The sequence below is a fragment of the Saccopteryx bilineata genome, chromosome 11, assembly GCF_036850765.1.
Source record: "Saccopteryx bilineata isolate mSacBil1 chromosome 11, mSacBil1_pri_phased_curated, whole genome shotgun sequence".
Lineage (NCBI taxonomy): Eukaryota > Metazoa > Chordata > Mammalia > Chiroptera > Emballonuridae > Saccopteryx > Saccopteryx bilineata.
The window spans coordinates 6,444,559-6,472,044 of NC_089500.1; the positions used below are offsets into that span (position 1 = coordinate 6,444,559).

General features: G+C 41.0%; 1 protein-coding gene across 2 annotated transcripts in view; it reads right to left on the reverse strand.

Moving 5' to 3' along the window:
- The window catches only part of CCDC102B (coiled-coil domain containing 102B), a 200,550-nt gene that overhangs the window by 67,306 nt on the left and 105,758 nt on the right, over positions 1 to 27,486 (reverse strand). The window contains exon 6 of one of the 2 annotated variants that reach the window (XM_066247332.1): positions 25,814 to 26,041. In XM_066247332.1, the coding sequence (XP_066103429.1) occupies positions 25,814 to 26,041 (228 nt within the window). Of the gene's footprint in view, positions 1 to 23,809; positions 26,042 to 27,486 lie in introns of those variants that run through there. The other variant, XM_066247331.1, reaches the window with a different exon arrangement.

Sequence of the window (27,486 nt, forward strand, 5' to 3'; positions counted from 1 at the left end):
TATCATTATTTGCAGATGACATGATATTGTATATAGAAAACCCTAAAGTTTCAGTCAAAAAACTACTAAACCTGATAAAAGAATTTGGCAAGGTGGCAGGATATAAAATCAATACTCAGAAATCAGAGGCATTTTTATACACTAATAATGAACTGTCAGAAAGAGAAATCAGGGAATCAATCCCCTTTACCATTGCAACCAAAAAAATAAAGTACCTAGGAATAAATCTAACCAAGGAGATTAAAGACTTGTACTCAGAAAATTATAAAACATTGATAAAAGAAATCAGGGAAGATACGAATAAGTGGAGGCATATACCGTGCTCATGGTTAGGAAGAATAAACATCATTAAAATGTCTATATTACCCAAAGCAATTTATAAATTCAATGCAATACCAATGAAAATACCAATGACTTACTTCAAAGACATAGAACACATATTCCAAAAATTTATATGGAACCAAAAAAGAACACGAATAGCCTCAGCAATCCTGAAAAGGAAGAAAAAAGCAGGAGGTATCACACTTCCAGATATCAAGTTATATTATAAGGCCATTGTACTCAAAACAGCATGGTACTGGCATAAGAACAGGCACATAGATCAATGGAACAGAACAGAGAACTCAGAAATAAACCCACAGCTCTATGGACAACTGATATTTGACAAAGGAGGTAAGACAATACAATGGAGTAAAGACAGCCTCTTCAACAAATGGTGTTGGGAAAATTGGACAGCTACCTGCAAAAAAATGAAACTAGACCACCAACTTACACCACTCACAAAAATAAACTCAAAATGGATAAAAGACTTGAATGTAAGCCGTGAAACCATAAGCATTTTAGAAGAAATCATAGGCAGTAAGCTCTCTGACATCTCTCGCAGCAATATATTTGCTGATTTGTCTCCACAGGCAAGTGAAATAAAAGACAGGATAAATAAATGGGACTTTATCAAACTAAAAAGCTTCTGCACAGCTAAAGACAATAAGAACAGAATAAAAAGACAAACTACACAATGGGAGAATATATTTGACATAGCATCTGATAAGGGGTTAATAACCAAAATTTATAAAGAACTTGGAAAACTTAATACCAGGAAGACAAACAATCCAATCCAAAAATGGGCAAAAGAAATGAATAGACATTTCTCCAAAGAGGACACACAGATGGCCAATAGGCATATGAAAAAATGTTCAACATCATTAATGATTAGAGAAATGCAAATTAAAACCACAATGAGATATCACCTCACACCAGTCAAAATGGCGCTCATCAATAAAACAACACAGAATAAGTGCTGGCGAGGATGTGGAGAAAAGGGAACCCTCCTGCACTGCTGGTGGGAATGCAGACTGGTGCAGCCACTGTGGAAAACAGTATGGAGATACCTCAAGAAATTAAAAATCGAACTGCCTTTTGACCCAGCTATACCACTGGTAGGAATATACCCCAAGAACACCATAGCACTGTTTTAAAAGAAGAAATGCACCCCCATGTTTATGGCAGCATTGTTCACAATAGCAAAGATTTGGAAACAGCCCAAGTGTCCATCAGAGGATGAGTGGATTAAAAAGCTTTGGTATATATATACTATGGAATACTACTCAGCCATAAGAAATGATGACATAGGATCTTTTACAACAACATGGATGGGCCTTGATAACATTATACTGAGTGAAAGAAGTAAATCAGAAAAAACTAAGAACTATATGTTTCCACACATAGGTGGGACATAAAGATGAGACTCAGAGACATGAACAACAGTGTTGGGGTTACAGGGTGGGGGGAGGAGAGGGAGGGGGTTGGGGGAGGGGAGGGGCACAAAGATCATGGCTTTTCAGCATTTGCCATATTCCCCCCTTAATCTATAGACAGACAGCAAATATTTACGTATGGTGTTCCCCCTATAAAGACTGCTGTCTTAGGGACAAATGCTGACAAACTATTTCAGCAGTTCCTCCTTCTTCAAAGTCTTATATGTAAACATAGAGCTCCATGTTTCATAGGACATACTCAAGCTCACTCCATGCTCCCTGGTGCTTTAGCACAAGGGAATGACCTCCCCCCCTTTTTTATTTTTTATTTTTTTGTATTTTTTTTTATTTTTTTTTTGTATTTTTTCTTTTATTTATTTATTTTTTGTATATTTCTGAGGATGGGGATGGGGAGGCAAGCAGACAGACTCCTGCATGCGCCTGACTGGGATCCACCTGGCATGCCTACCGGGGGGGAATGCTCAGCCCATCTGGGATGTTGCTCTGTTACAACCGGAGTCATTCTAGCAACTGGGGCGGAGGCCATGGGGCCATCCTTAGTGCCCAGGGTGGATTTGCTCCGGTGGAGCCTTGGCTGTGGGCGGGAGGAGAGGGACCAGGAGGGGGGAGAGGGGGAGGGGTGGAGAGGTAGATGGGCGCTTCTCCTGTGTGCTCTGGCCGGGAATCGAACCCGGGAATTCTGCACACCAGGCCAATGACTCCGACGGGTCTACCATATCATGCTTTTAACTTAAAAAAAAAAAATTTACATTTCTTTTGAAAGCTGATGAACAGGAGACACCAAATCTACCTTCTTTTTAGATCTAGCTAATAACACTGTTCTGTCTTTTTTCCAAATAGCTCCAGATATATGGAAAAGATTCATATAGGCGGATGGGGATCCTCAAACCCCTCAGCGAGATCTTCTGAGAATGGCTTTTAAGATACCTAGAGGCAGAAAAAGCCCAATAGAGATCAGGGGGAACTACCAGCTTTTAGGATACACCCTTAAAGGCTCCAGCACCCCAAAGGGGTCTCATAGGATGCCATCTGGGTCCTGCTTCAATAGTGGAAAGGAAGGTCATTGAGCTAAAGCCTGCCAGGCTTACACACCTCTGCTGTGAGAAAACAGGGACACTGGAAGGTAGGCTTCCCCCTCGCTCCTCTAAGGGAGGGTTCAGTCTCTTCCAGGCCTGCTCCAGCCACCTATGACCTAACCTTGCCCAGAATGCTGGGGTTTGCCACTGAAGGCTGAAGGTGCCCAAGGCCGTCGACCCCATCTACGACACTGTGGACGAGCCTAGGGTATTTCTTCCAAGAAGCAGGTAAACTGATCTCATTTGCACAAGGGCCACTTAACTATGTTTTGCCTGAATAGTCAGGTTCTTAATTCTTCCCTCAAAGATCTCTGTTGTAGGTGTTGATAGTCCTATTTTCTGCTGATTTGCTTAATATATAGTGATTCCTTTATTCCTCCTACCTCAATGCCCCACTCATATTTCAGGCTGGGACCTACTCTTAATTTAGAGCTCTCTTTCCTCCTTTTGCCAACTTGTATTATGAATTTACCTTTGCCACCCAGCTTAGTGTATCCCAAGGTTCTCTTTACCAGGCCACAGTCACAGAGCTCCAGGGAAAAGCAACCTGGTCTCAACTCTCCAGGCAGAGGAGAACAGAAGCTCCATATCCACGCATGCTGCAAATGGCTTTTTTCAGTCTACCTGAATCATTACCAGCTAGAAGCAGCGGTCATTGGGACTTGGACATGAGCTGCAAAGTACAGAATGGTGACAACAATTCCAGTGCCATACGGACTTTTCCTGTGGGGAACTTTCCTGGACTCCTGCTCCCTGTGACAGCTCCTAACAGACTGAACTGTGGTTGGGTTGCATTTTTCAGGGATTTGGCATGGTGAGGGGGCCAACTTGGACTTGGGGAACATGTTAAGGACACTACTCATTTATGGATTCTTGCTGTATTGGCCAAGAGTTTGCTTAAAGGCTTTTAATCACTGTAAAAAAAATAGAGGACTAGATGAAGAAGACGGGGCACATATACACCATGGTATATTATTCAGCTAGGAGAAATGGTGACAATGGATCACTGATAGCGGAATGGTGGAGTCTTGGTAGCATTGTGCGGAGTGAAATAAGCGAATCAGAAAAAAACAGGAACTGCAGGATTCCATACATTAGTGGGACATAAAAGCGAGACTGAGAGGCATGAACAGGAGTGTGGTGGCTAAGGGGGGTGGGGGGAGGGAAGGAGGGAGAGGGGGAGGGGAGGGGGAGGGGTACAGAGAGAACTGGAAGGAGGGTGGCAGAGGACGATCTCTCTTTGGGTGATGGGTATGCAACATAACTAAACGACAAGATAACCTGGAAATGTTTTCTTTGAATGTATGTACCCTGATTTATTGATGTCACCCCATTAAAAAAAAAAAATAGTGTTAAAAAAAAAAAAAAATTAATGTGTTTAGAGAATCACGATTAAAATTACAAATAGAAGTTTTATATAGACACTGCAAGATTCAGCTAGACCAATGCTTAAAGGCCAATTTATAGTATTAGGTATAATTAGTATATAAAATGAAGACTGAAAATAAGTCAGGCAAATTAAACATTATGAAAGTTGGAACAGGGAAATAGTCCATTTTAAATGACTGGAAGCACCGGCCCTGGTCGGTTGGCTCAGTGGTAGAGCGTCGGCCTGGCGTGCGGAAGTCCCAGGTTCGATTCCTGGCCAGGGCACACAGGAGAGGCACCCATCTGCTTCTCCACCCCTCCCCCTCTCCTTCCTCTCTGTCTCTCTCTTCCCCTCCCGCAGCTGAGGCTCCATTGGAGCAAAAGATGACCTGGGCGCTGGAGATGGTTTCTTGGCCTCTGCCCCAGGCGCTAGAGTGGCTCTGGTCGCGACAGAGCGACGCCCCGGATGGGCAGAGCATCGCCTCCTGGTGGGCAGAGCGTCGCCCCTGGTGGGCGTGCCGGGTGGATCCCAGTCGGGTGCATGTGGAGTCTGTCTGACTGTCTCCCCGTTTCCAGCTTCAGAAAAATACAAAAAAAAAAAGACTGGAAGCACCAAAATAAAGAATAAACAAAAATAAAGAGAATTAAAAGAACAAAATATTCCTTTAAAAATTACATATAAAAGAGGGTAAAACACCAGATTGATTTGAAAATGACAGGAAGAAAAATATTAGGAATGAATACAGATAAAGTAGATATTTTATAAATGATTTGAGAACACTGAGTATAAAATGCAAATACATACTAAGACATAAAAGAAATGGAGACATTTTTAGAAAAAATGTTCTTTATCAATAACCGAACTGAGAAAAATTAGAAAATTATCATGAATGACTGATCATCAAGAAGTTGAACAAACAAGGCTCAGAAAAACATCTGAGTTCAGTTTTACCTAACCTTAGGGGTTACATAAAGTATTTCAGGGAATACCCAGCTTTCTAAAGTATAATAAGCGCTGTGAGTGTACACTGTGGGAATGGGAACTGGCGTGACCTGGGAGGGCTGCTGGGCAAAGCCCATCGAATCTGTCCATCAGAACAGTGGTTCTCAGAGCTGTGTGATGAAAGTGGAGGACAGAGGGCTTCTGAGCTCACCTACGAGGTGCCGCTGTCCTTCTCCCTGACTCTGTCGTCAATGATTTTCCTATTAGAACTGGCATTAGGATAATGGCTGGCAGTCACTCGTTATCCGTATGAATGAAACAATGAATGAGCATAACGGACGTATTTAGGGCCCTATTCCTTATCATGGGGTCCACGTGGAAGGTCCAAACTCTGTACAAAGAGAGTCTATGGATCATTTGGATGCTAATTTAGTGGCAGCTGGTTATTTCCATTTAGTCAGAAAACCATATCAAGGAAAAAGGGAAAGAAAGAAAATCAAGATGAAGATATCCCAACCAGCAAAAAATAAGGCCTGGAGAACTGGTGTTCAAATAGACCTGGACACACTGCAGAAGAAAATTACAGACACTAATCAATAAGATCATATTTATTTTTACATCCTATTTGTATATTTATTTATATATGTACATACTAAGTGCATCCCATATATATCTCATGTGCAGATAGAAATTAATCCTTCCTGCATAGGCTAAATAAAAATAATTCTTCTTTAGACTCATTTTCATAGCAGGCATAAATCACCAATTAAATCTACAAATAATAAAATTCTGTACCAGTAGGCAATGCATTTCAGCTCTTATCACACATATTCTAACTTTGTGTGATACTTCAAGATTTCTGAAGAATTGCAAATATGGCTATTAACCCTACAGCTTAACTATAACTATAAGTTACAAATATACATCAGTATTCGTATGGCATCCTGTGTCTCCAGAGACCATACAAATATTAAGTTAAATCCTTAATGGTTAGTCACCAAAACTGTAGATGGAATAACAAGGCCTTTTCTATTTCACAGGCCCCCACAGGGAACAGAGAGCGATGGCTGACTCACTCTCGGTGGGGAATGCATTACTCCTACACAGTTTTCCTTCGAGCCCTGCACACTTAGCTAAGTAATGCTTTATAACTAAAGTTCCCAACCTTTCTTCTGCCCACACTCAGTGCCCTGTGATTGCACAAAGCTACAAATGCTTTTTTCTTGAAATTGCTTAATTCCCATCCGGCAAGTCAGACCTTTCGAAGTCCTCTATGTGGCCCTGGCACGTGGAGTGATTCTGCACAGAGCAAACCCTCCTAATAGATGAGGCCATTGCCTTTGCTCACAATTCAGACAAGTAAATAATTTAAGTGAAGTGAATAGACTTGTGTATTGAGTGTACAGACCCAACAGCCTAACAATTCCTACTTTCGTTTACGTAAGAGAAAGCGCGGAGGCCCAATAAAGGAGAGAAGAAACAAGTGGTCAGAAAGGCAAAGAAAGAAAACCACAGGAAGTGGCCACAAAAAGTAACAGGAGATAATCCGCAGATGAAGACAAAGAGACACAAAGAAAGAAAATTCACAGAAGAGGGAATACAGCAATCAAAAAATTAAAAAGAATAACAATATTAATAAAGAAATGGTAAAAACGACACGAATTCACTGCTGAGGGAAAATGTATATTTTCATGATAGTTTTGGGAAAGAGGATAATTTACCAAAATGTCTCATTAGTCCTTAAAACTCTATTTCATAATAAGACAGTTATTCCAGGAAAATACTAAGGTATATATGAAAATACATTTATGTTCAGAAATATTTGTTCTGCATTACTCCTAATAACAATAATAAACATTTAAAATAATCTGTATAATGTGGCCTTTATTGAGTAAAGTATAATGAGTCCTTAATAGTATACAACTTTAAGGTATTTGGGAAGAATTTTTATGACACAAAGTAAAGAGGCTAACATAATGTGGAATAAAAAAGCACCTGCCCAGTTTCATACACACAGCAGTCCCAGATATGTTTGTGAACATCACAAAAGCACATGGTAACCAGACATACAGAGGGTTTTCTTTTTGTCCAGTTTTGCCTGAGGTATCACCACTGGGAACAAAGGATTTCTAGGTCCTTCTCATCCTGAAACAAACCGATAAAATAATGGCCAGAAAGAAAAATAACGGGGGAGGGGGGAGGGGAGGCAGAGAAATCTGGTCCTGCGTGAATTAGGTGTGTCCCGCCTGGAGGGTGCATGACAGGGGACCACACCTTGACAAGCAGGCCCTGGAAAGGCCTGTGATTTGAGACGTTTGGAAATTTTCCCCTTTCCTGGGAAACTGGAGGTTACTGCCTACCTCACATGGAGCCAAACCGAGGGAGCTCTGTAGAACACCCATCATGTGTGGCCCCTGGATGTGGAGGGACAGACGGGTGCCTCACTCACCAGCAAAAGTAGAAACGTCCTGTGGCCACAGAGAAGGGAGGTGACATCTCACCAGTCATTAGCTGGGCTGTCGGAATGTGGGGGACAAGCGGGAAACTGGGGTGAGTCATGAGTGGGCCCTGACGAGAGGAAACAAACGTCACCTGACAGAAGAGCCGACCTGATGGACCAGTGGTGGGGGTGAGGGGTTACCAAGAGAGGGCCCTCTGCGGGAGGGCTGGGGAAGAACTCAAGGTGGCTGGGTTAGACTCTAACCTGAGGAATACAAGGGCAGACAGTACAGCCCATGAGCATCGAATGACCAGAAGACCCCAGGCCTGAATAGCTGTACCAGTGCCTGGGGCTGTTCCTCTCTTTGTCCTCCCAGCCCTTGGGTCCAGCCTGGAGAAGTGAGAGGTGGCCTAGTGAGTGGGGAGATGAAGGATGGAGTGGAGAGCCAGGTGGGAATGCCGAGAAGCAGGTGGCCATTCTCCAAGCCGGGTCCCCAGCCCGAGGCCAACCTGCCGTGCTCCTGAAGCTTCCGCCCAATGAGACTGAGACTCATTACCACAGTCTGGGATTCACAGCCACCAACATAATGGGCTTCTTGCTAACGTCGGATGAGAACGCGAACTGGCTCCAGCTCGACTAGTCCTAGATGTTAGCTTTGAATGAAGGACAAAACTTGCCCATAGATGTCTGTTTTTTAAAGGGAGTTGGTAATTGCAAATGATTCAGAAATGTAGAGAAGTATAAAAACTGAAACATGTAGGTTGCCTATGACACACAGGTATCTGTTAGCGAGTTGTGAAAGAAGGCTTTCAGAGGAATGGAATAAGACAGAGTGTGGATTTCCAAGAAGTGAACAGTGCCAAAGTAACAAGAGAGAATGCAAGGCATCAGAGTCAAGGATGAACAGAAGAGGGAGCAAAACCAACGGCCTGACCAAGGAGAAAGAACAAGTATAATTGTTTATCTGCAGCTGTAGGGCATGTCTTAAAGATCCACTCTTAAAATACTTTCTCATTTTAGATACACTGTCAGCCTCAATATTTATACTTTGTGTACTGAGGTTTGAATAAACATATATATTTCACAGTTTTTTTTAATTCAGTGAAAGGAGGGGAGGCAGAGACAAGACTTCTGCATGCGCCCCTACAGGAACCCAGCGGGCAAGCCCACTAGGGGGCAATGTTCTGCCCATCTGGGGTGTTGCTCTGTTGCTTAGCAACCGAGCTCCTCTTAGTACCTGAGGCAGGTCAATGAGCCATCCTCAGTGCCCCCTGCCAATGTGCTCCAATGGAGCCATGGCTGCAGGAGGGGGAAGGAAAGAGAGAGAGAAGCTAGAGGGGGAGGGGTAGAGAAGCAGATGGGCAATTCTCCTGTGTGCCCTGAACGGGAATTGAACCTGGGACATTCACACTCCAGGTGGACGCTCTACCACTGAGCTAACCAGCTAGAATTTATTCTATAATTTTAATGGAATTCTGTCCATAGCTTCTTAAAATAATGCTATATTCTCACTAGTTCTTTTATTTCTTTTTTTTTTCTTTTGATGGAAAATATTTAAACCTAAGTGAAATGCCTTTTCACCTTGAAGCATGCTGTTTCTATATGATTATGGTCTATATCCCACAGTGAAAAAATACTTCATGCACACCCCTGGAAAATATTTTTTACAATGCCATGATACCTAACTTGCTATTAACATCTGTGTGATATAATAATGTACTCAGTAGCATATATTGTAGTTATTTCAGTCTGTATAAGACCAAGTATGACACTCGCAAGTGCCTCACACAGTCTAATATAATGGCAAGAAAAAATTTCTTCACCATGGAAATGGCATATTTTCGCCAATGGCACAAACACACTTACAGATGCATGAGCAAGGCGATAATAAATGCAGTTCTGTTAAACCAGAATGCAATTTCCTTCCTTTACATGACTATTTTTCTTGAAATTGCTATAAAATCAATACCATTAGAACTTATTATTTTGGAGTTATTTTCCAGAATAATTCTTTTTTTCACTCCTTAAAACATACAGCTGTCATCACTGACCAGTCAAAAATCACACAAGATCAGTTTTACACCATCAAAAATTGAGATGACTATCTAACATTTTATTAAATTCACCTCAACCTAAATAAATTTACTACAGTGGAAAAGCTTTCTCTGAATTTATTCATCAACAATAAATGTTAGCTCCCAGTCAACACTGTGTAATGTGCATTTTAGTTGATCCTGCCATAGTAAAACTAGTGTTTAGAATTCTCACTTAGAATTATGAAAGTGGATTTGTAGAGGAAAGGCTGAAAAAAAATGGAATTTATCCATTGCTTAACAGGAAGCCACTTCAGCCAATATAATTCAATTTCCTAAATTTTAGATGAGCAACTGGTAACAGAACAAAAAAATAGCAGATCCACTAGAAATAAAGAGACGTGACCCACCATTTCCTTATTGTTAGATGAAGAGTTAACTAGAAACTCCCTAAGAATGCATGCCCAAGCCATTCTATTTTGGGCCCTATAACTGACTCAGGGTACTGCTAATATGAACTTCAAATTCTAGTCAAAGGCTATAACTTTAAGCCTCTTTATTTACTTTGATTATTCTATAATTTGGTGGGTAACTAACTAGATGAGACAGCTGCTATAGAAACTACAGACCATTCATGCTCCTCTTTCTCCAGGGTGATGCAAAAAAAAGTTCATGGAGAAATAAGTACTTTACTCCACATAAAAATGTCACACCTGTACTCATGGCTTGTCTCGAATTATTTTGAAAATTAACATTAAGGCATCTTTATACTATGGTTACATAATACTGTGATTATTGTCCTGACACATATGTTATATAGCCAATTCTCCATTCTCATAAAAAACAATACATCTTGTACATTGTAAGACCTTCCCTGGACCACGATGCTTCCATTGGGAATTATTGTAATAATACACAGAAGCACAATGACTCAGCATGATTCCAGTCACAGAATATCTCAATTGTTATGGAAATGGTGTATGACTAGGCCGTCCAATTTGGAATGAAAATCTTTATTCAAGTAGTTAAACTAATTTTAAGAAACCATATATAAATATAGTTTAACCACTTTTTTTTTTGCCATGCTTCAAATAATCAGAAATATCTGGTTTTGGTCAATTATATGAAAAATAAAGAATTCTCCCAAAGTATTTAACTATATTCAAGATCAGTAATTTATAGACTGAGATGACAAAACGTTATTTCAAATGATATTAAAATAAAGATGTAAAATCCATTTATGTTTATATATTATATATTTGTGTGTATATGTGGTATAAATCAAGTATAATGATGTAGATGCAGAGTCATGAACATGGATATGTGTTGCTATGTAGAAAATAAAGTTACATTCTACATCTGAGTATGAGTATGTGCATATATACATGAGAAATAATTTTTATACATAAGCACAGAAAAAGGTCTAAAAGCATACAGAACAAGATTAACAGTGGTTTTGTCTAGATGAGCTTCAGTTCCACTTCAGTATATTCTGATTTTTCTTTTGCTATGATTTTGGAATATGAAAAATAATAGAGCTACAGAAAAGCTATGAAGTGCTTAGCAGCAAGGATATTAAAACACAATTATTCCACTAAACCAAAAATTCAAAGAAATGTATTGGAAAAGAACAGAATAGAAAAATGAATGCATACAATGTCTGTTCGAGAAACTAGGGGCGGGGAAGTGCTCATTTGAGAGAAACCTCTCTTACAAAATGCTTTTCGCTCAAGTGCTCAAGGTCAATTGTTCTAACACACTAAATCACAAAATGTAGTGTCATCAGCAATAACAAGTCACAATCACAATATCAACACTTAAAAGCACAATCCTTTAAGGATCCCATCATAGGAACAGAGTGTGTGTTTTTGCTCTCCTGGGGGATAAACAAGGACAAATGGCTTTACTATGTTTTACAAGAGATTTCCCACAACGTTTCCGAGGGCCACCTCGAGGTTACATTTGTCATAGCATGCTTCAGTAGCCAACCCTATTAAAATCAGTTTCAATCCATTATCTACTGGGAATCAACAAACTATAAAATTACTCTGCTAACCTGCAAAACAAAGTCAGGTCAAATAAACAAGGTGGCTAACTTTTCAAACGGCATTAGTTAATTGGGGGATTTAAATTGTCAGTAAGAAATTATTTGTCCCACATCACAGATGTGGGTGGATAAGTAAAGATTACCTTTAAAATTTTTGCTTTCCTCGTAAGACTCAGTTCCACTAATTCATCACAGAATATTCTTGAACCATCTAAGGAAATTTAAGTTTCACAAGTAAGAGTTGTATATATACTCTTCAAGGATGTTGCCCAGACTTCCAATTCATCAATGACTACCCCCAAATCAAGATTCTGTTGATTTGGTTGAAAATCCCATCAAAAATATTCACTTTCACAAGAAAGTCAAATGTTAGCAGTTAAAATGATGTTAAAGTATCTGGAAATAGTTATGGAGAAAATAAAAGTTATACATTATTATGTCTAAAATTAAGAATGTTTGGTCTCCAAAAAACATTGGGAAAAAATATATATATACATGATAGGCAAAAATAAATTTATCTCCTTAAAAATTCAACTTCAAATTATGAAGAAATTAGCAAGAAGGAACATGTGAGCTTCCTTTGTAAAATGTTTGTGGCCAAGTTATGGAGTAACAATCCAGAGGTGTGGTGGGGTGACCTTTGGAGTCAGCCAGCCCTGGTTCCTCCTTCTACCTGAATTTTATCCTTTGTAAAATATCAACGGTAAAAGAATTTTGTGAAGAGTCGATAATGTAATTATTTTTACATGCTTAACATAGAGTTGAGGCCAGGATAATTACTCAGCATCCCTTGGGCAGAAATACAAAATAAAAAATGAACAGGCACTGTATTCTTGGCTGAAAATACTGGAAAAAATACCCAGTTCAACAAATAAGACTCGGTGTCTGTTCCTGAGATGGCTGGTGGACATAACGTTTGTGTTGCCATCCAAGAGCAGAGAGGGGATTTAAAGAGAGAGGAACCTTTCTGTGTCATTTGTCAATAAAAGGGAGGGCGGAGAAAGTTCACCTAAAGAAGGCCCTCCTTTCACTGAGCAGAAAAGAAGATGGAGTGGTTTAATGATCTCTATGTTCCACAGGGAGGGCAGGTCTGGAACCAAGGTTTCTAGCTTCTATAAGAGAGTTCATCTTTTTCCTCCCCAATTCCTACTACATCAAGTCTAATTCTGAACCAAGCATTTCTTTTAAAAGAGTGGCATTAGTCTTTAGATTTTTTTCAAAAGATTATGTTATGTGAAGTGAAATAAAAAAATACTGGCCCTGGCCGGTTGGCTCAGCGGTAGAGCGTCAGCCTGGCGTGTGGGGGACCCGGGTTTGATTCCCGGCCAGGGCACATAGGAGAAGCGCCCATTTGCTTCTCCACTCCTCCCCCTCCTTCCTCTCTGCCTCTCTCTCCCCCTCCCGCAGCCAAGGCTCCATTGGAGCAAAGATGGCCCGGGCGCTGGGGATGGCTTCCTGGCCTCTGCCCCAGGCGCTAGAGTGGCTCTGGTCTCGGCAGAGCGAGGCCCTGGAGGGGCAGAGCATCACCCCCTGGTGGGCAGAGCGTCGCCCCTGGTGGGCGTGCCGGGTGGATCCCGGTCGGGCGCATGCGGGAGTCTGTCTGACTGTCTCTCCCCATTTCCAGCTTCAGAAAAATACAAAAAAAAAAAAAAAAAAAGAAAATACTAATTCTACAAATACACTAAAATTAATTGCTACATACAGATTATATTCAAAGGTAATCCAGGTGTCTGTCTATAATCTTCTTCAAACAGGCAGCCAAAACTGCATCGTGGTATAAAACTTTCTGTTATTTGGGTATCGTAAAGAAAAGTATGGCTTCTTCATTCAAAAATAAATTATATGTCTACACAGTGTTGTTCAAAAAGCAATTTTTAAAAATTCAAGATGTTTATAGATCAGTAATAAAGCCATTTGAGCTTAACCAGTGTCACCCCAATAAAATTCATTTAAAAAATCAACAACATCAACATATCACACAAAAAAGAAGAGACACAGCAAAGCCTAGACTAGACTCACAGAAATATGGCTAATTTGGCATTGACACTCAATAAGGAAGAATCCTATAAAAGTGAAATGGACTCAGTTCTCCCTAAGTGGTCAAAAATCTACCGACCAGACCTACAAAGCTGGATCTAAGTCATCTTAGAAGGAGAGCCGTACATCAGCTCAGCAAACAGTTCAGGTGGATTTGCTGAACTTGCACTCTGTGATAGGCACACACCCATAAACCGGAATTTAAAGATCACTAGCTATTCTCCAAATGTCTTTGTCTCATCCCCACACAGCTAGATGACATTCTCCAGATTTCCTTGCAGTTGGTGACAGTCTCTGACCCCATTTGAGTACATGGTGATAAATGGGAATGTTTCAGGACCCTTCCATGCTTGGTCCTAAAACCTCTCTACACTTACTGTTCTCCTCTTTGTCAGAAGCAAAAATCAAGAGCAAGGCCCTCTTCTCAGTTCCTACCTTTCCCAAGGAGCCATTTCAGATATCCTCATTTTTTCCTAGTTCTCCTTCCCCATGAAATGTTAATGCCGTCTATATACTATATCTGTTCACTTACTGTGGCCTTTCAGAAGACCACCAATTGTTGTAATATCTAAAATTGTTTTCACTCCCAACACCCTACAAAAAACTATTTCACCTCCTTGGATGACATGGCTCCATGTTGAGAATGCATGTTTTAGGGAATCCTAAAATGACAGGAGGGAAGGTTTCCATGTCCAAGTTCAATGACTGTATGAGCACCATATAAATTCCAAGTTGTTAAGCCATTATACATTTTGGGTCCAATGTGTTACAGCAGTTTGGCCTGACCCAAGTGATATGAATGTCTTAAAATGTGTTTATAGAAAATATAATGATGTGGTTTGCCCACTTAGCTAAAGAATTCAATAGTTGGCCAAGTCAGTAGCAAACTGTAAAGTCCCTACTATATAAAACAACAACAAAAAAAGACGCCTCGAGATAATCCAATAGTGATTTACAGATGATCCCTTTAAATAGACCCCAATGTCATCAGGCTATTAGTGTATCCATTCAATCACAGAACTCTCTCCAAAACAAACATATGAGTAGGGTAATGAAGGGCTTAATTACTACCAAATAATCTCATTAATCTCATTGTCCTCAGAGCTTTCTCTCTAGAAAAATATTCACTATTTCACAGGCTATCCAACAGCCAAACATTAATTTAGTTTATACACATAGTATAAAGCACTGTAGGAAAAATATTCTGCAGTCCAAATAGTCCACTTTCGTGTCTCCACAAACACACAGAAGCTTATTAAAGTGAAATAAACTTAGAAGATTCCAAGTACGCATTTGCATTAATTAGGTTTGAAACGTAAAACAAATGTAATGTTACATAATTATACAATGCAAAATAACATAATTATCTTAAAATTTTAAATGAAATTGTATGATATAAACACAATGAATGTTGCCCGAATACAGATTACCCTCTGATATATTTAATTAAGAAGTATAAATTCTTATTACTTTCAATAATTAAATTTCTCTGCTGTTTTTTTCCAATCGTTCTAATTTTTCAAATATGTAGGCAGCTGAAGGCTCAGTTGAAATATTGTCAATAATGACAATTTATGTCGTTTTTTTAATCGGAAGAGAGGGGTGGTAGATCTCCCAATTCATCTCTTATGGCTTCATGAGTTAGAAAAACATTCAGCTTAATAGCATGTGTCACAGGAAACCAGCCTTATTAGATAAAAATGATTCTTTGATTTTTTTCCAAGTATACAAAAATGATTTCAGATTAAAATTGGTATAAGGCAAATCTCTATCCAAGGATGTGTACAACAACTAAGAAAACTGATATTCTCAAAAACAAATTGTAAAACCAACTTTAAATTTTAAGGTGTCTGAACTATTAAAATGTAAATAAACAAACTTATTGATCAGGTATCTAAATGAAAGGTGTGTAACGTAAAATCAGAATAACTGAAGAGTTCCCTAGCAGTTGAAATAAAATACACATTTTAAATAGATCACTTCTTCATTTGAAATAAATGTCAGTGTGTGGTGTGTGTTTGTGTGAATATACAATGGCTAGGGTGATCCTGTATTTTCTACAGATTTCTGGACATGGCACCTTAATAATATTTACTTTTTATTTGGGCTTTACTAATACAATAGCCCTAAATATAACCCAAAAGCCATTTATGGGATATGGAAAATTAAGGTAACCATCAAAAATGCTGATTTCTTGGTGATTTACAAAAGGAATCCCCTCTCCATGTAAGATTTTGGACCCTTACACATTTATACGATTTGCCAGTTATGGCCAGCAGCGTACATGATGCTTTCATATAGATTTCAAAAATTATTCCCCAGCAGACACAGAGTGGAAGACCAGAGCCCATGACATAAGGAGCATGGCATGTCCTATTCCAGCCCTGGCTCAAGTGGTCTCCTGCAGAACCCAACTGCACGACCACGTGCCACAGAGCTGACTGCCGTCACGCACTCATCACTGTTCTACAATGCCGCCTTCACTGATCCCTTTCCTCATGAGATCTGCTATTAGTGATTTATTTTATATTAAACTAGTAAGGGAGTAAGTCAGGAAGATTTGCCTTAACTAGGCCCCTGAGGACACCTGTAATAAAGAATAACCTATAAAAATATATTTATTCATCCTGCATACTTACTTATCATATCATTGTTAATCTAGGTGTCTGGCTCCATTGGACATTGCCTTGCTGCCCTGTGTTTGCTTCTAGATCTTTCCAGCAAGGTCTATAATCAAAATTTATTCCTATGAAACTTCTAGTGTTAGAAGAAAAATAAAAGAACAGATAAGTGAAAAATATAAAACAAATAAAACTAATGCTGGTATAGAAGGTGACACAATTACTTTGTAGATTTGTAGTGCTGTGTGGTTATTATAGTAACAAACGTCATCATAAGCTATTAAAGATAAGATGCATTTGGTGATTCTAGATACATTACACACACACACACACACACAAAATTTATTCACTTTCAGTAGCTAATTTATGTTCCATATACTCCACCCCTACTTGGTCTAAAAATGATAGGACGCAAGAAAATTTTATCAAATTATCAGAAACTTATTCTCTCAAATACTAAGAGACTCTGGAGGTGGCTAAGGCTTGAAAATGTTAAATCAAATTAGGTCAGTGAAATGGACCCATTAACTTCCAGAAATTTTTAAGCAAGATGGAAAGAAGAGTTTAAGGGGCGAGGCCTGCTTAAATGGTACATTGTTTTTAATGCTTACTATGCCCAGGGTCCCCACATCCCTGCCTTGCTGAGGGAACAGCAGCTCCGAGGAGTCCACCAGCAGGGCCTTCCATAAGAAAGCCACATTCTATCCTCATGAAAACCAACACCAAGGCGGCCTGTTGGCAAACTCCGCAGAAAGATAAAATTGTTCCATTGCAGGTAGAAAACTCATTCCACAGCCTTTCCCTCTATTTGATCAAAACCCATGTTTTTAGTTTTATGAGGCCCTGAAGGGTGAAATGAAGGCTTCACCAGCTTTGACACAAGCCGTGTGGAATTTCAGAGAGAAAAGGCCTGTGTTGGGCCACACTTTCTGCTCAGATTTGTACAACTTCTGCTCTAATCACCCCCCACCCCCCAAAAATTCATGTAGTTTGTAATATTCTTTCAGGTTATTTATAGGTGTTAAAAAACATATATCGCTTTATATAACCACTGATCTTAGTTGTGATGATTTAAAACCAATTTGATTAAAATCCTAACCAACCCACTGAGCCCAAATCCCTCCTCTCCCTGCTGACCTGCCTTCTCCACCTGTCCGGCCACTCAGCTCGACCTCCAGCCTTCACCTTGTGATGTCCCCATCACCTCCTCCTACTGAGCTCAGATACCAACTACTTCCCTGTCCTACGATGATCCACTGTTCCCCTCCGCCTGAAATCCATGTGCCCAGAACCATGTCTTATTCTTGGCAAAGATTCCTGCATCCTCGCATGTCTGGTCTTCTACCAGTTTATTGCAACAGAAGAGGCAACACTACCCTATTGCAGTCAATGCAACCATCCATTTCAGAAAATTTGGATTATTGGTCCTCTTTTCTGACCCATGATTTCAAACTCCACCTCTCTACTCATCAGGATTAAAAAGATCCATGTCTCTAACAACCAAAATAATGACTCCATTACCCAATACAACTATTATTTTCTCATTTTATGTATGTGTGTGTGTGTGTGTGAGAGAGAGAGAGAGAGAGAGAGAGACAGAGACAGAGAGAGAGACGGGTAGGGATAGACAGACAGAAAGGGAGAGAAATGGGAAGCATCAATTCTTGGTTGCAGCACCTTAGTTGTTCATTGATTGCTTTCTCATACGTCTATTGACTGGGGGTGGGGGGCTCCAGGCAAGCCAATGACCCCTTGCTCAAGCCAGCGACCTTGGATGCAAGCTGGTGAGCCTGCACTCAAGCCAGTGACCTTGGGGTTTCGCACCTGGGTCATCTGCGTCCCAGTCCAATGCTCTATCCACTGTGCCACCACCTGGTCAGGCCTACTTCTCATTTCATCTTTTTTTTTAAAGTTTACAATCAGATATCTTAGAATGGTAATCAATACTAGTTTCTCCCATTTCTTCACGGTCAACTTCAATCCATTCCTGTTCCCCTCCAGTCTGGCTTCTGCCCCAGTACCTCTCTGAGAGCTCTCACCAAAGACCACCATCAGCATCCACGTCCTTAACTGTTAAAGCAGGGATGAAAAACAGGCAGTGCCACCAAGATATTCATTAGACAGTGGGATTGAATAATGAGGAGTGACTTAGGGAAATGCTGGCAGTCATAGTCATTGTGGAAATATTTTCGTATTACATTCTGGATTTGAGATTTTCAATACATGGGAAATAACACTCAGGTATTTAGTGCCTTTAAATCAATTGAACAATTATGTCTATTGTACTTGTTCTGAAAAGAGACTTCTATCCGATTTAGCTCCTATCTCCTTTAAAAGTACACTATTTTAAAATTTACCAGGTTTCAAGATCAAGTCAAGGAAATAAACAGAAGGTTTAAAATCTGTTCTGCCCTAATGCATGTTTTTATAAATAGTTATAGGTATCTCAAGAACCTCATTCGGAGCTCCTGGTCTAATGAAATAAATGACGTTTTAAAAAGCAGAAGCACACAAAGTAAAGATAGTCACAAAATAATCACGAGGATGTAAAGTACAGCATAGGAAACACGGTCAATAATATTGTAGTAACTACGTGTGTGCCAGGTGGTTCCTGGAAATGTCAGGGAACACTGCATGGAGTATCTGATTGTCTGGTCACTGTGCTATATACTCCTGAAACTAATACAAAATGGCACTGATTGTAAACTGTAATTGAGAACATTGAAAAATGATCATGGAAAAAAAATGATGCTGCTGAACCTGAATTAGTAAGTGATAGAAATACTATAAATATAAGATGAAATCATGGCTGCCGTCCCTGGCAAAGCCCTGATGTATATATAGTTTGTGGACAAGTCCTTCTGGGGGTGAGGATGACGGAGATGCAAAGACCTGACTCCAGGGACCAGGTTCAGTGACACAGATCCACTTTATTCAGGAAGTAATCTAGCTTATATACACAGGTTCAGCCTATAGGGTGTTACAGCATGTTTCTCATAGCCAATGGCTGAAAAGATCAGGGAGCTGCGTGGTTGGCGCTGAGTCACTTCTTTATAGCAGGGAGCTCCCTTCCTGGGTGTGCCCAGGAGGGTTCTGGGAGCTGGCGTATTCTCACAGCATTGCATCAGCCACAGCTGCTAGGAATGCGCTCTGTGCTCCACCCACAATAGTAAGTGCACATAAAGCAAGAAAGGAGACGTGTTATTAACATGACGAAAGGAAAGGGGTTTTGAGGTCGAGAAGGTCCTGCGCAGAAACCCAGATGAGAAAATGGCTTACCTCTCCCATCAAGGGGTGTAACAAGGACAGAAGAGTAGCCTAAGTGCGGGGAAAGCACCCTGACCTGAAGGAAACTGACCTTAGAAGAGGCGCAGAGAGAGGGGGAGAGCAGAGACTTGCTTCTGTCAAAGACTTTGGACTTCGGGTCTGCAAGTCCCCACCATGGCTGCTACATACGGGCGTTCTGCTGGGTGTGGCCTTGTAACTCAAAATGCAAGATAAATGGTGACCAACCTCGACAATTCCCCCAAAACCAAGGTGGCCACAAAAACAACACTTCATGTCACCGATTTTGCGAGACGAATCTGTTCCGGCTGGTGGCTTCCTTGGGTCTCTGGAAATCACACATGCAGAACTTGAATTGTTTCCCAAAATTGGTATGAGGTGACTGCTCACCAGGTCCCTATCGTCTGAGGAACTTCTAGTATGACCGATTCCTGAGAAAAAAATAGACAGCCACCGCCCCCTCCCTGGAGAAGCTGCGTTTTCACCATGCCTCCCTGAGCCTCACTTCCATGGCTGTCGGCGCTCCTGGCTGCGAGCTGCCTGTTCCGTGTGGGCACGGTGCTCTTCCTAATTCCTACCTCAGTGAGTCCCGGGTGTGACTCTTGCAATGTCTGAACTTTGGACACCGCGCACGGTGACACGTTCCGGGACCCACAAAGCACTGAGCAGAGGGGCAGGGCCTCCTTTGGAAGTCGTTCTCTGTGTCATCACTTAGGGAGGACACTTTCTAGGCGGAGAATGATGAAACAGGTGAAACCATGAAAATGCACCCAGGATTTAGGGATGAGAAGGCAGGTTGCTGGTGTCTGCAAAGGCAGGCCTCCCTCCTGGGCCCACCCTGGTACTATACTGAGGCCGCACATCAGAACCGCTCCGGCATAGAGGTGCGGGGGCATGGGACACATTCAGTATAATGACATGGGGCAGCAGGCCTGGGTGATTTGCCCAGACTACCAGAGGGTAGGAGGACAGTTGATCCACCTGCTCCTTCTCTCAGAGAAATTTAATTTGCAATTTGAAAAGCTGTGGGTCCGGTCGTACTTTGATGTTGCCCTCTGATGGACAGCTCCAACCACCTGTGGGTGTGTAAGAGCAAGGCGTGAGGAGTAGACATATATCTGGTGTTAGAGGCTAGGGGAGACGGCGGGGGGAGTCAGAGGCTGTGCTTGACCTTACAACTAGTTGTAGTAAACTATGCAGTTCGATCATTTCACTCCTAGGAGACCTCCTTGGTGACAGAGGTGCCCCCAGTGGACAGTCGGGGACACAGAAGCACTTGGAGAAGGTAGCACTTGCTGGGGCAAACAGCAGGTTTTGCTGCTGGTAGCCCGAGATCCCTTGTCATCGTTAGTGAATGAAATCATCCCCTCAGATTCAAATGTTCATTCTTTTTTTTTTTTTTTTTTTTGTATTTTTCTGAAGCTGGAAACGGGGAAAGACAGACAGACTGACAGACTCCCGCATGTGCCCGACGGGGATCCACCCGGCACGCCCACCAGGGGCAATGCTCTGCCCACCAGGGGGCGATGCTCTGCCCTTCGGGGCGTCGCTCTGCCACAACCAGAGCCATTCTAGCGCCTGGGACAGAGGCCAAGGAGCCATCCCCAGCGCCCGGGGCCATCTTTGCTCCAATGGAGCCTTGGCTGCAGGAGGGGAAGAGAGAGACAGAGAGGAAGGAGGGGGGGAGTGGAGAAGCAAATGGGCCCTTCTTCTGTGTACCCTGGCTGGGAATCGAACCTGGGTCCCCCGCATGCCAGGCCGACGCTCTACCTCTGAGCCAACCGGCCAGGACCCAGATGTTCATTCTTATGGACACATCCACTGCAAAAACAGGCAAACCCTTCCCAAGACGCCATGTCCTACGTGTTGCTGGCTACTCACTTGTGACATTATTTTCTAGGCAACAGAAAGACAAGCAGCGCAAAGCAATTCTGTTACCAAGGTTGAGTTTAACCCTTTGGTTCAAGTGCACAGGAAGGAAAGTGACTCAAACCATGCCCTTCCTCACCGTTCAGTGCAAATCTGCTCCTTTGCTTCTGGGCTGTGGTACTCACCTCACAGGATTTCAGGTTCGTCGGCTATAAAACGGGAACCACAGACAGTCTCTCCGCAGACTTCACAGGACACCGCGTTCATTCATGCCACACTGCACACAGGCCATGGTGCCCACTGTGTGTTCCCTTAGCGGAAGCTGTTTCCTGCATATTTTAGCATCATCCACACTCTGCGTTGTGTGTGTAGTATTTTCTTACAGAGACACAAAATGTACATTTACTGTGTGAACACACATAAATAAGAGAGCTGGCAAAATTATCTTGCGAGTCAAATTCCCTAGGTTTCTATTAAAACAGGATAGAATGGGGGAGGGGACCAAAAAAACAATGTGTGTCATATGTGGTCTGGGGGGGGTATTTATTTTTATTTTTTCTTAATTCCTCAGAGACTTGACATTTTCCTCTAGTCAGAAAGCAGGATTTCAGAGGGATGGAACATGTATCACACATCTCCTTAAATCCCAGTGGAACTGCTACTGGAAGAAAATTCTTTTTCCAGACCGTGAAATACTGCTTCTGAGTTTTCAATTTATTAAAAATAATTAATCACTGAAATATACCTGGTAGATTTTATAAGAAAGCTCAGCATGAGTAAAAAGAGGTAAGAAAGCTATATTTCTCTCTCCCAGGTTTTGCCTTACAACAGTCTGGCTATCTATTAATAAAAAAAGGGTCAATATAAGAAAACTTCCCATTCCTCTTCTCCTAAATGTATTCCTTCCAAATATTTATATTCATGCTGAATGAAACTAGTTCCATTACCATTTTAAATGCGGTAAGTACTGGGAACTAATTATTTTGTTCGTCCTGGCTTATGGTAGTCTGCCAGGAGTCCATCCTGGTCAGTCTCTGTACAGTCTACCCCCGCCCCCATCCTTTCAAATTGTCTGATTGCTTGTATCATATATCCTTCTGTGACTAACCTATTTTCTGATACCTACAACTGAACTCTGAGTGAGTATTCAGCAAATATTTGTTGAATAAATCAATAGATAAATGAAAGTGCTGATGCTACCTGACTTTAAATAAATTTTCTTATGCTTATAATAGATGAGATGACTTGGACCACTTATAAAATTATGTCTTAATATTCTTCTTTTGCTTCTTTGTAAATTATATGTTACGAAGACATGCGAAATAAGTAACGAGATTGATTGCAACATTTGAAACCTCCTACCATCTCACCACAGAAAAAACTCAAAATCCTTTTAGCTTATCTTGAAAATAATTCTGCACTTGTAATTCCTTTACAGCTATTAAAGCTAAAAATGGACTGAGAATTTTTTTATTAAATGGATTACATGCTGATAAACAAAAAGTGAGGAAGATAATTTTAAGAAGTATGAAAGAGGCATTGCTCATGGTACAAGTTAGGAATTAAATACAATGTCGTTTGCTGAGAGGAAAGCAAATTCATTAGGGGTTGACTTTGATGGCCTCTCCACTTTCAGATTAATTAATCATCTCCCTGAGACACATCCGTTAGCATTCTGTCACAATAACTTTCTGAAAATGACCCATTATGTGACCTGAATGAAGGGATTTAGTCACCAGAATGATTTAAGAAAACAAGCTTCCAAAGCATTTCAGGAGAGGCACATGGACTAGTTCTCAGGGCTTCACCCAACAGAATATGGACCACTGTTTCCCATCACGTTACACTTGGAGAAGTGCATCTCTGTCTTTTGATTCATGGCGCTATTTACAACTGAAAGGCATTTTCTTCACAAATGTATTCCCTATAACATTCAAGCCAAAAATATAGTATATATGCAACAGTATGTTCAAGTCTTCTCCTCCTTGCATAAGGAAGCATTTAAAGGAATTTCATTGAACAAAGAGATCCTTAAAATTCAAGAAATTAATGAAGTGTATTGATAGGGAAGTTTCTATGATATTGGAGATTTCTAGGTAGAGCTGTGTCTGCCAAAAACATTTGTTAGATGTGATGTAATGTAAATATGAAGTGGTGAGCTACCTCACGTGTCTTTTAGAGACTTATGATGCGTGGTGTTTACAATGGTGTTTCACATGAACCAGCTCTCACAATTGTACATAAATGTGTTAAGAGACATGGTACCTCTATGCACGCATGTTACTCCCGTATGGTACTTGTACACATAATTGATGTACAGATAAATGAGTTTTTATTGAAATAATGCAAAAGCTACCATTTGGCTTTGTGTTATAACATCACATAATTCACTGGACTTTGGCATGTTCTATATGCAGCTTTGATTCATTTGGCAATTGGCAACATCTGAATCTTAATATCTGGATCTTCTGTGGGGATCTCTGTGGCACAGGGACTGTGACCTGCAGCTACTCCATGATTAGTAACTATTTGAGTTGGAGGAATGAGTCTGAATTCTTAATGAAGAGGATACAAATCGCTAAGACCACTTCTCTGCATCAAAAGATAGACCCTGAAGGAATAGTCTATTTGATGAGCACACTCACTGGTTTTGTCCGAGTGTCTAGAATCTTCCAGTTTCCAAGTTCTGTCTGGTTTCAGGTTGAAGAACGACATTGGCCAGCAAGAGCCCAGGTCTGAACACAGTGTCCTCTGTTGATGGAACAGGTCAACTGGCCTGGATGCCACATCCAGTCAGGCCCCAATCAGCCCTCCTATTTCCGTATGGACATACTTTATTGTTACAACATTTTGATATCACCAGAAAGATATCAACATGAAATAGAATAAATTACTTCATCTGTATTCCCCTTCCACTTTATTCTTGGCAATCATCACAATGTGCCGTGGATAATAATTTATAGGTGTATCTTCCTGCACAGACGCTAAGCACACACTGGGTAGAGATAATGACATACTGACCTCACAGCACCTGCATCTAGAACAGGGACTGACACAGAGTCTGACACAAGCAAAGGCTTTTCTGATCAAGGGAGTCAAAGGGAAACAGATCTTTTGCTGATCAAAACTTGTTCCCTAACTGAAATAATTCTGTGCTTTCATAAGTAGCAATATGCAAAAAAATCATGTATATATTTATAAGTTATATATCTATATCTACGTCTCTATATGTCAGAATCAAACACAATGGTGTGGATGGTTTATGAATCCACATGACAGAAAATTACAATCACTTCCCGTAACATTCAACTTTAGCTGTCTGCCTTGCCAAGTCATGAAATGCTAATGCAATTTAATTTGCATTTGTAACAAATCCCTAAACTCACAGAGAAAGAGGAAAAGCGATGTGGAATTTTATTTTTTCTGGCCATTTAGCTTTTAGAGCTCCGATGAGTATGAACTACTTATATAGCTCAATAATCCAAACTTACCAGACTCCCTTTTAACTCAGCAGCAACGGCACTGAGTGAAAAAATAGAACTGTGCATGATGATGCCATGGATGCTTCACAGGAGAAATGGAAGTGGATGGAAGCAGCATACGGACACTAAAGCCCATCAATCACAACTGCCACCAACAGGGTATTTAAAAAAATCAAGAAACGGCTTTTCAGAAAGAAACAAAAAACATCTATGACAGTAACCATGCCTACTGACTTTAGGATAAAACAATTCCAAATCAACCTAAACATCCTGAAGTTCAATTTTGGATTTAATCCTAGTTTTAACATTTTTGTCATCACCTAGAAGGGTTGTTTGCAACCACAACACAATTAATTGACACCAAACTCACTTTTCGGAGGCTATCTGAAAAGGATGCCGAGAGGCCTGAGCTGCAGCTCCAGCCATGTGTGCTTGCAGGTACAGTGCTTAACCACAGCTCCCCAGAAATGCTTACTGTGCGGTGACTTAAACTCATGGGGAAATATACTTATTGCAAATAGAATCGACTGCTTAGAAAACACTGAGGCAAAGCTGTAACAGGAAGCCAAATTCGCCAAGGTCTGTCCCTCCTTGCACTTTCTTGTTTCTTAGGAGAGAGCTTGAAATCACCAGATTTGTTCTATTCGGACATTATCATCATGAAATCGGTCACACTGCTTTCACACGCACGAACAACATTATTTTACATCCCAGTGAGAAAAAGAACAAGCTATCAGGCAGTGCAAAAGGAAATGTTCAGGTTGGAGGTGTGCAGAAACGAAGGCAGCTTCTGCCTGGACAGCCGGGAGGCAGACACCATAAGTGCAGACCCCTGGCTCCGAGCGGCTCCTGGGCCGTCTTCTTCTCCTGCAGTTCAACCTGTGACGTCTGGAAATCAGGACCCAGAGAGTTTGCACCTAATCTCTCCTTCTTCTTGAGAAGCTCATCCATTTCTTTCACCTGGGCCTTCAGCCTTTGATTTTCTCTCTCCAATCCTCGTCTCTCCATTTCAAGGATTTGCTTCTGGTCCCATTCCGATGTCTTTTCCTCCTGCAATCTCCCTAGCTAAACACAGAAAACACAAAGGAGTGGCATGTAGCATTTGTAATAGCTCGAAGGCCAGGCACTCAGCAAACAGCCTGTTAAGAAAGGTTCATGGATATGTCTGTCCATTTCTACAATAGAAAAAACAAAACCCTATTGGTCAGAAAAGTGGAGAAAAACACAAACATCCTAAGACCTGGCCACACCCTAGACAAGCGTATCTTTTCTCTTGGTTCCTTTGACAAACTCTATGCCCGTATGAGCCAAATTCACCAGATAAACATGTTCAGTGGAAAACGGTTGAGATTTTGGTAACAATCCTCGCTTAGCTAATGAACATTTATCAGTTGAGAAGGGCACAAAGTCACTTCTCGGGCGGTTCTGATTGGGTGGATACAGTTCTGTGTCCTCCCCCGTTCAGTCATGTGTGTGCTATCCCCTCACTTCCCAAGCACTGCGCTCATCACTGAGATGAAAGCATTTGCAATACAATAGCATAAATTCTGCTACGCAAGTACTCTAAAATATAGTAAACTCACACGAATGAGGGGCTGATTTGATTTTCAGGGAATAGAGAGGTTGGCAAATCATGGCCAGAGAGTTTAATCTGTCCTTTTGTATTTTTTTTAATTTTTTAATAGTTGAAAAAAAAAATCAAAAGAAGAACACTATTTCACATTAACATGGCATAAAATTCAAACTGGTGCCACAGATCCAGTCAGTCGTACTGGAAGATAGCCATGCTCGCCTGTTCACCTGTGACTTAGGCTGTGTTCACACTGCAGGGGGGAATGAGGCTGTGGGAACAGAACCCCCCACCCCCACTGCCAGCAAAGACAAAAACACTCCCTGTCCGTCCCTCAGGGGAGGTTTGGCCACCTCCGCCTTTTAGCTCTGTGTGCTAATCCTGAGCCCTGCATTCTAACTCTGCCTTTACCATTGATCCTTTTAATACATTCAGCGGGTAACTCCACCTCCCCACTGTGGACAATCCATCACTTAATCTGAGAGGGTCTGTGAGAATTTAATGAAGTAAAATTCATTAAATCGGTGGGAAGGCACTTTGTAGAACAACATCCTACTTAGATTAGGAACGCTGTGGTGATATAAATTCAGAATAAAAAGTATATGTGTATTTACCCTACATGTGTGGGCATATGTTTACCCAGGTGCCAAGTAATCCGTAGCATTAATCTGTAGAGCGCAGCCACTCTAAGCAGAAAAGCCGGCAGAGTCACACCCTGTTTCAGTCCCTTACTCATTGGTTGATTCCGGACAAGACACTTTTTCTGGGCCTCAGTTTTCTTAACAAAATTAGGATGAAAACACTTGACCCACAAAATCGGTGGTATTGTAAGAGATCAATTCGGTGGTAGTGCTTGAGATCAATTATTCAAAATGCTTTGTAAACTATGTAACATGGTTGAAATATGAAGCATTTAAAAACAATTTAAAGATAAAAAATT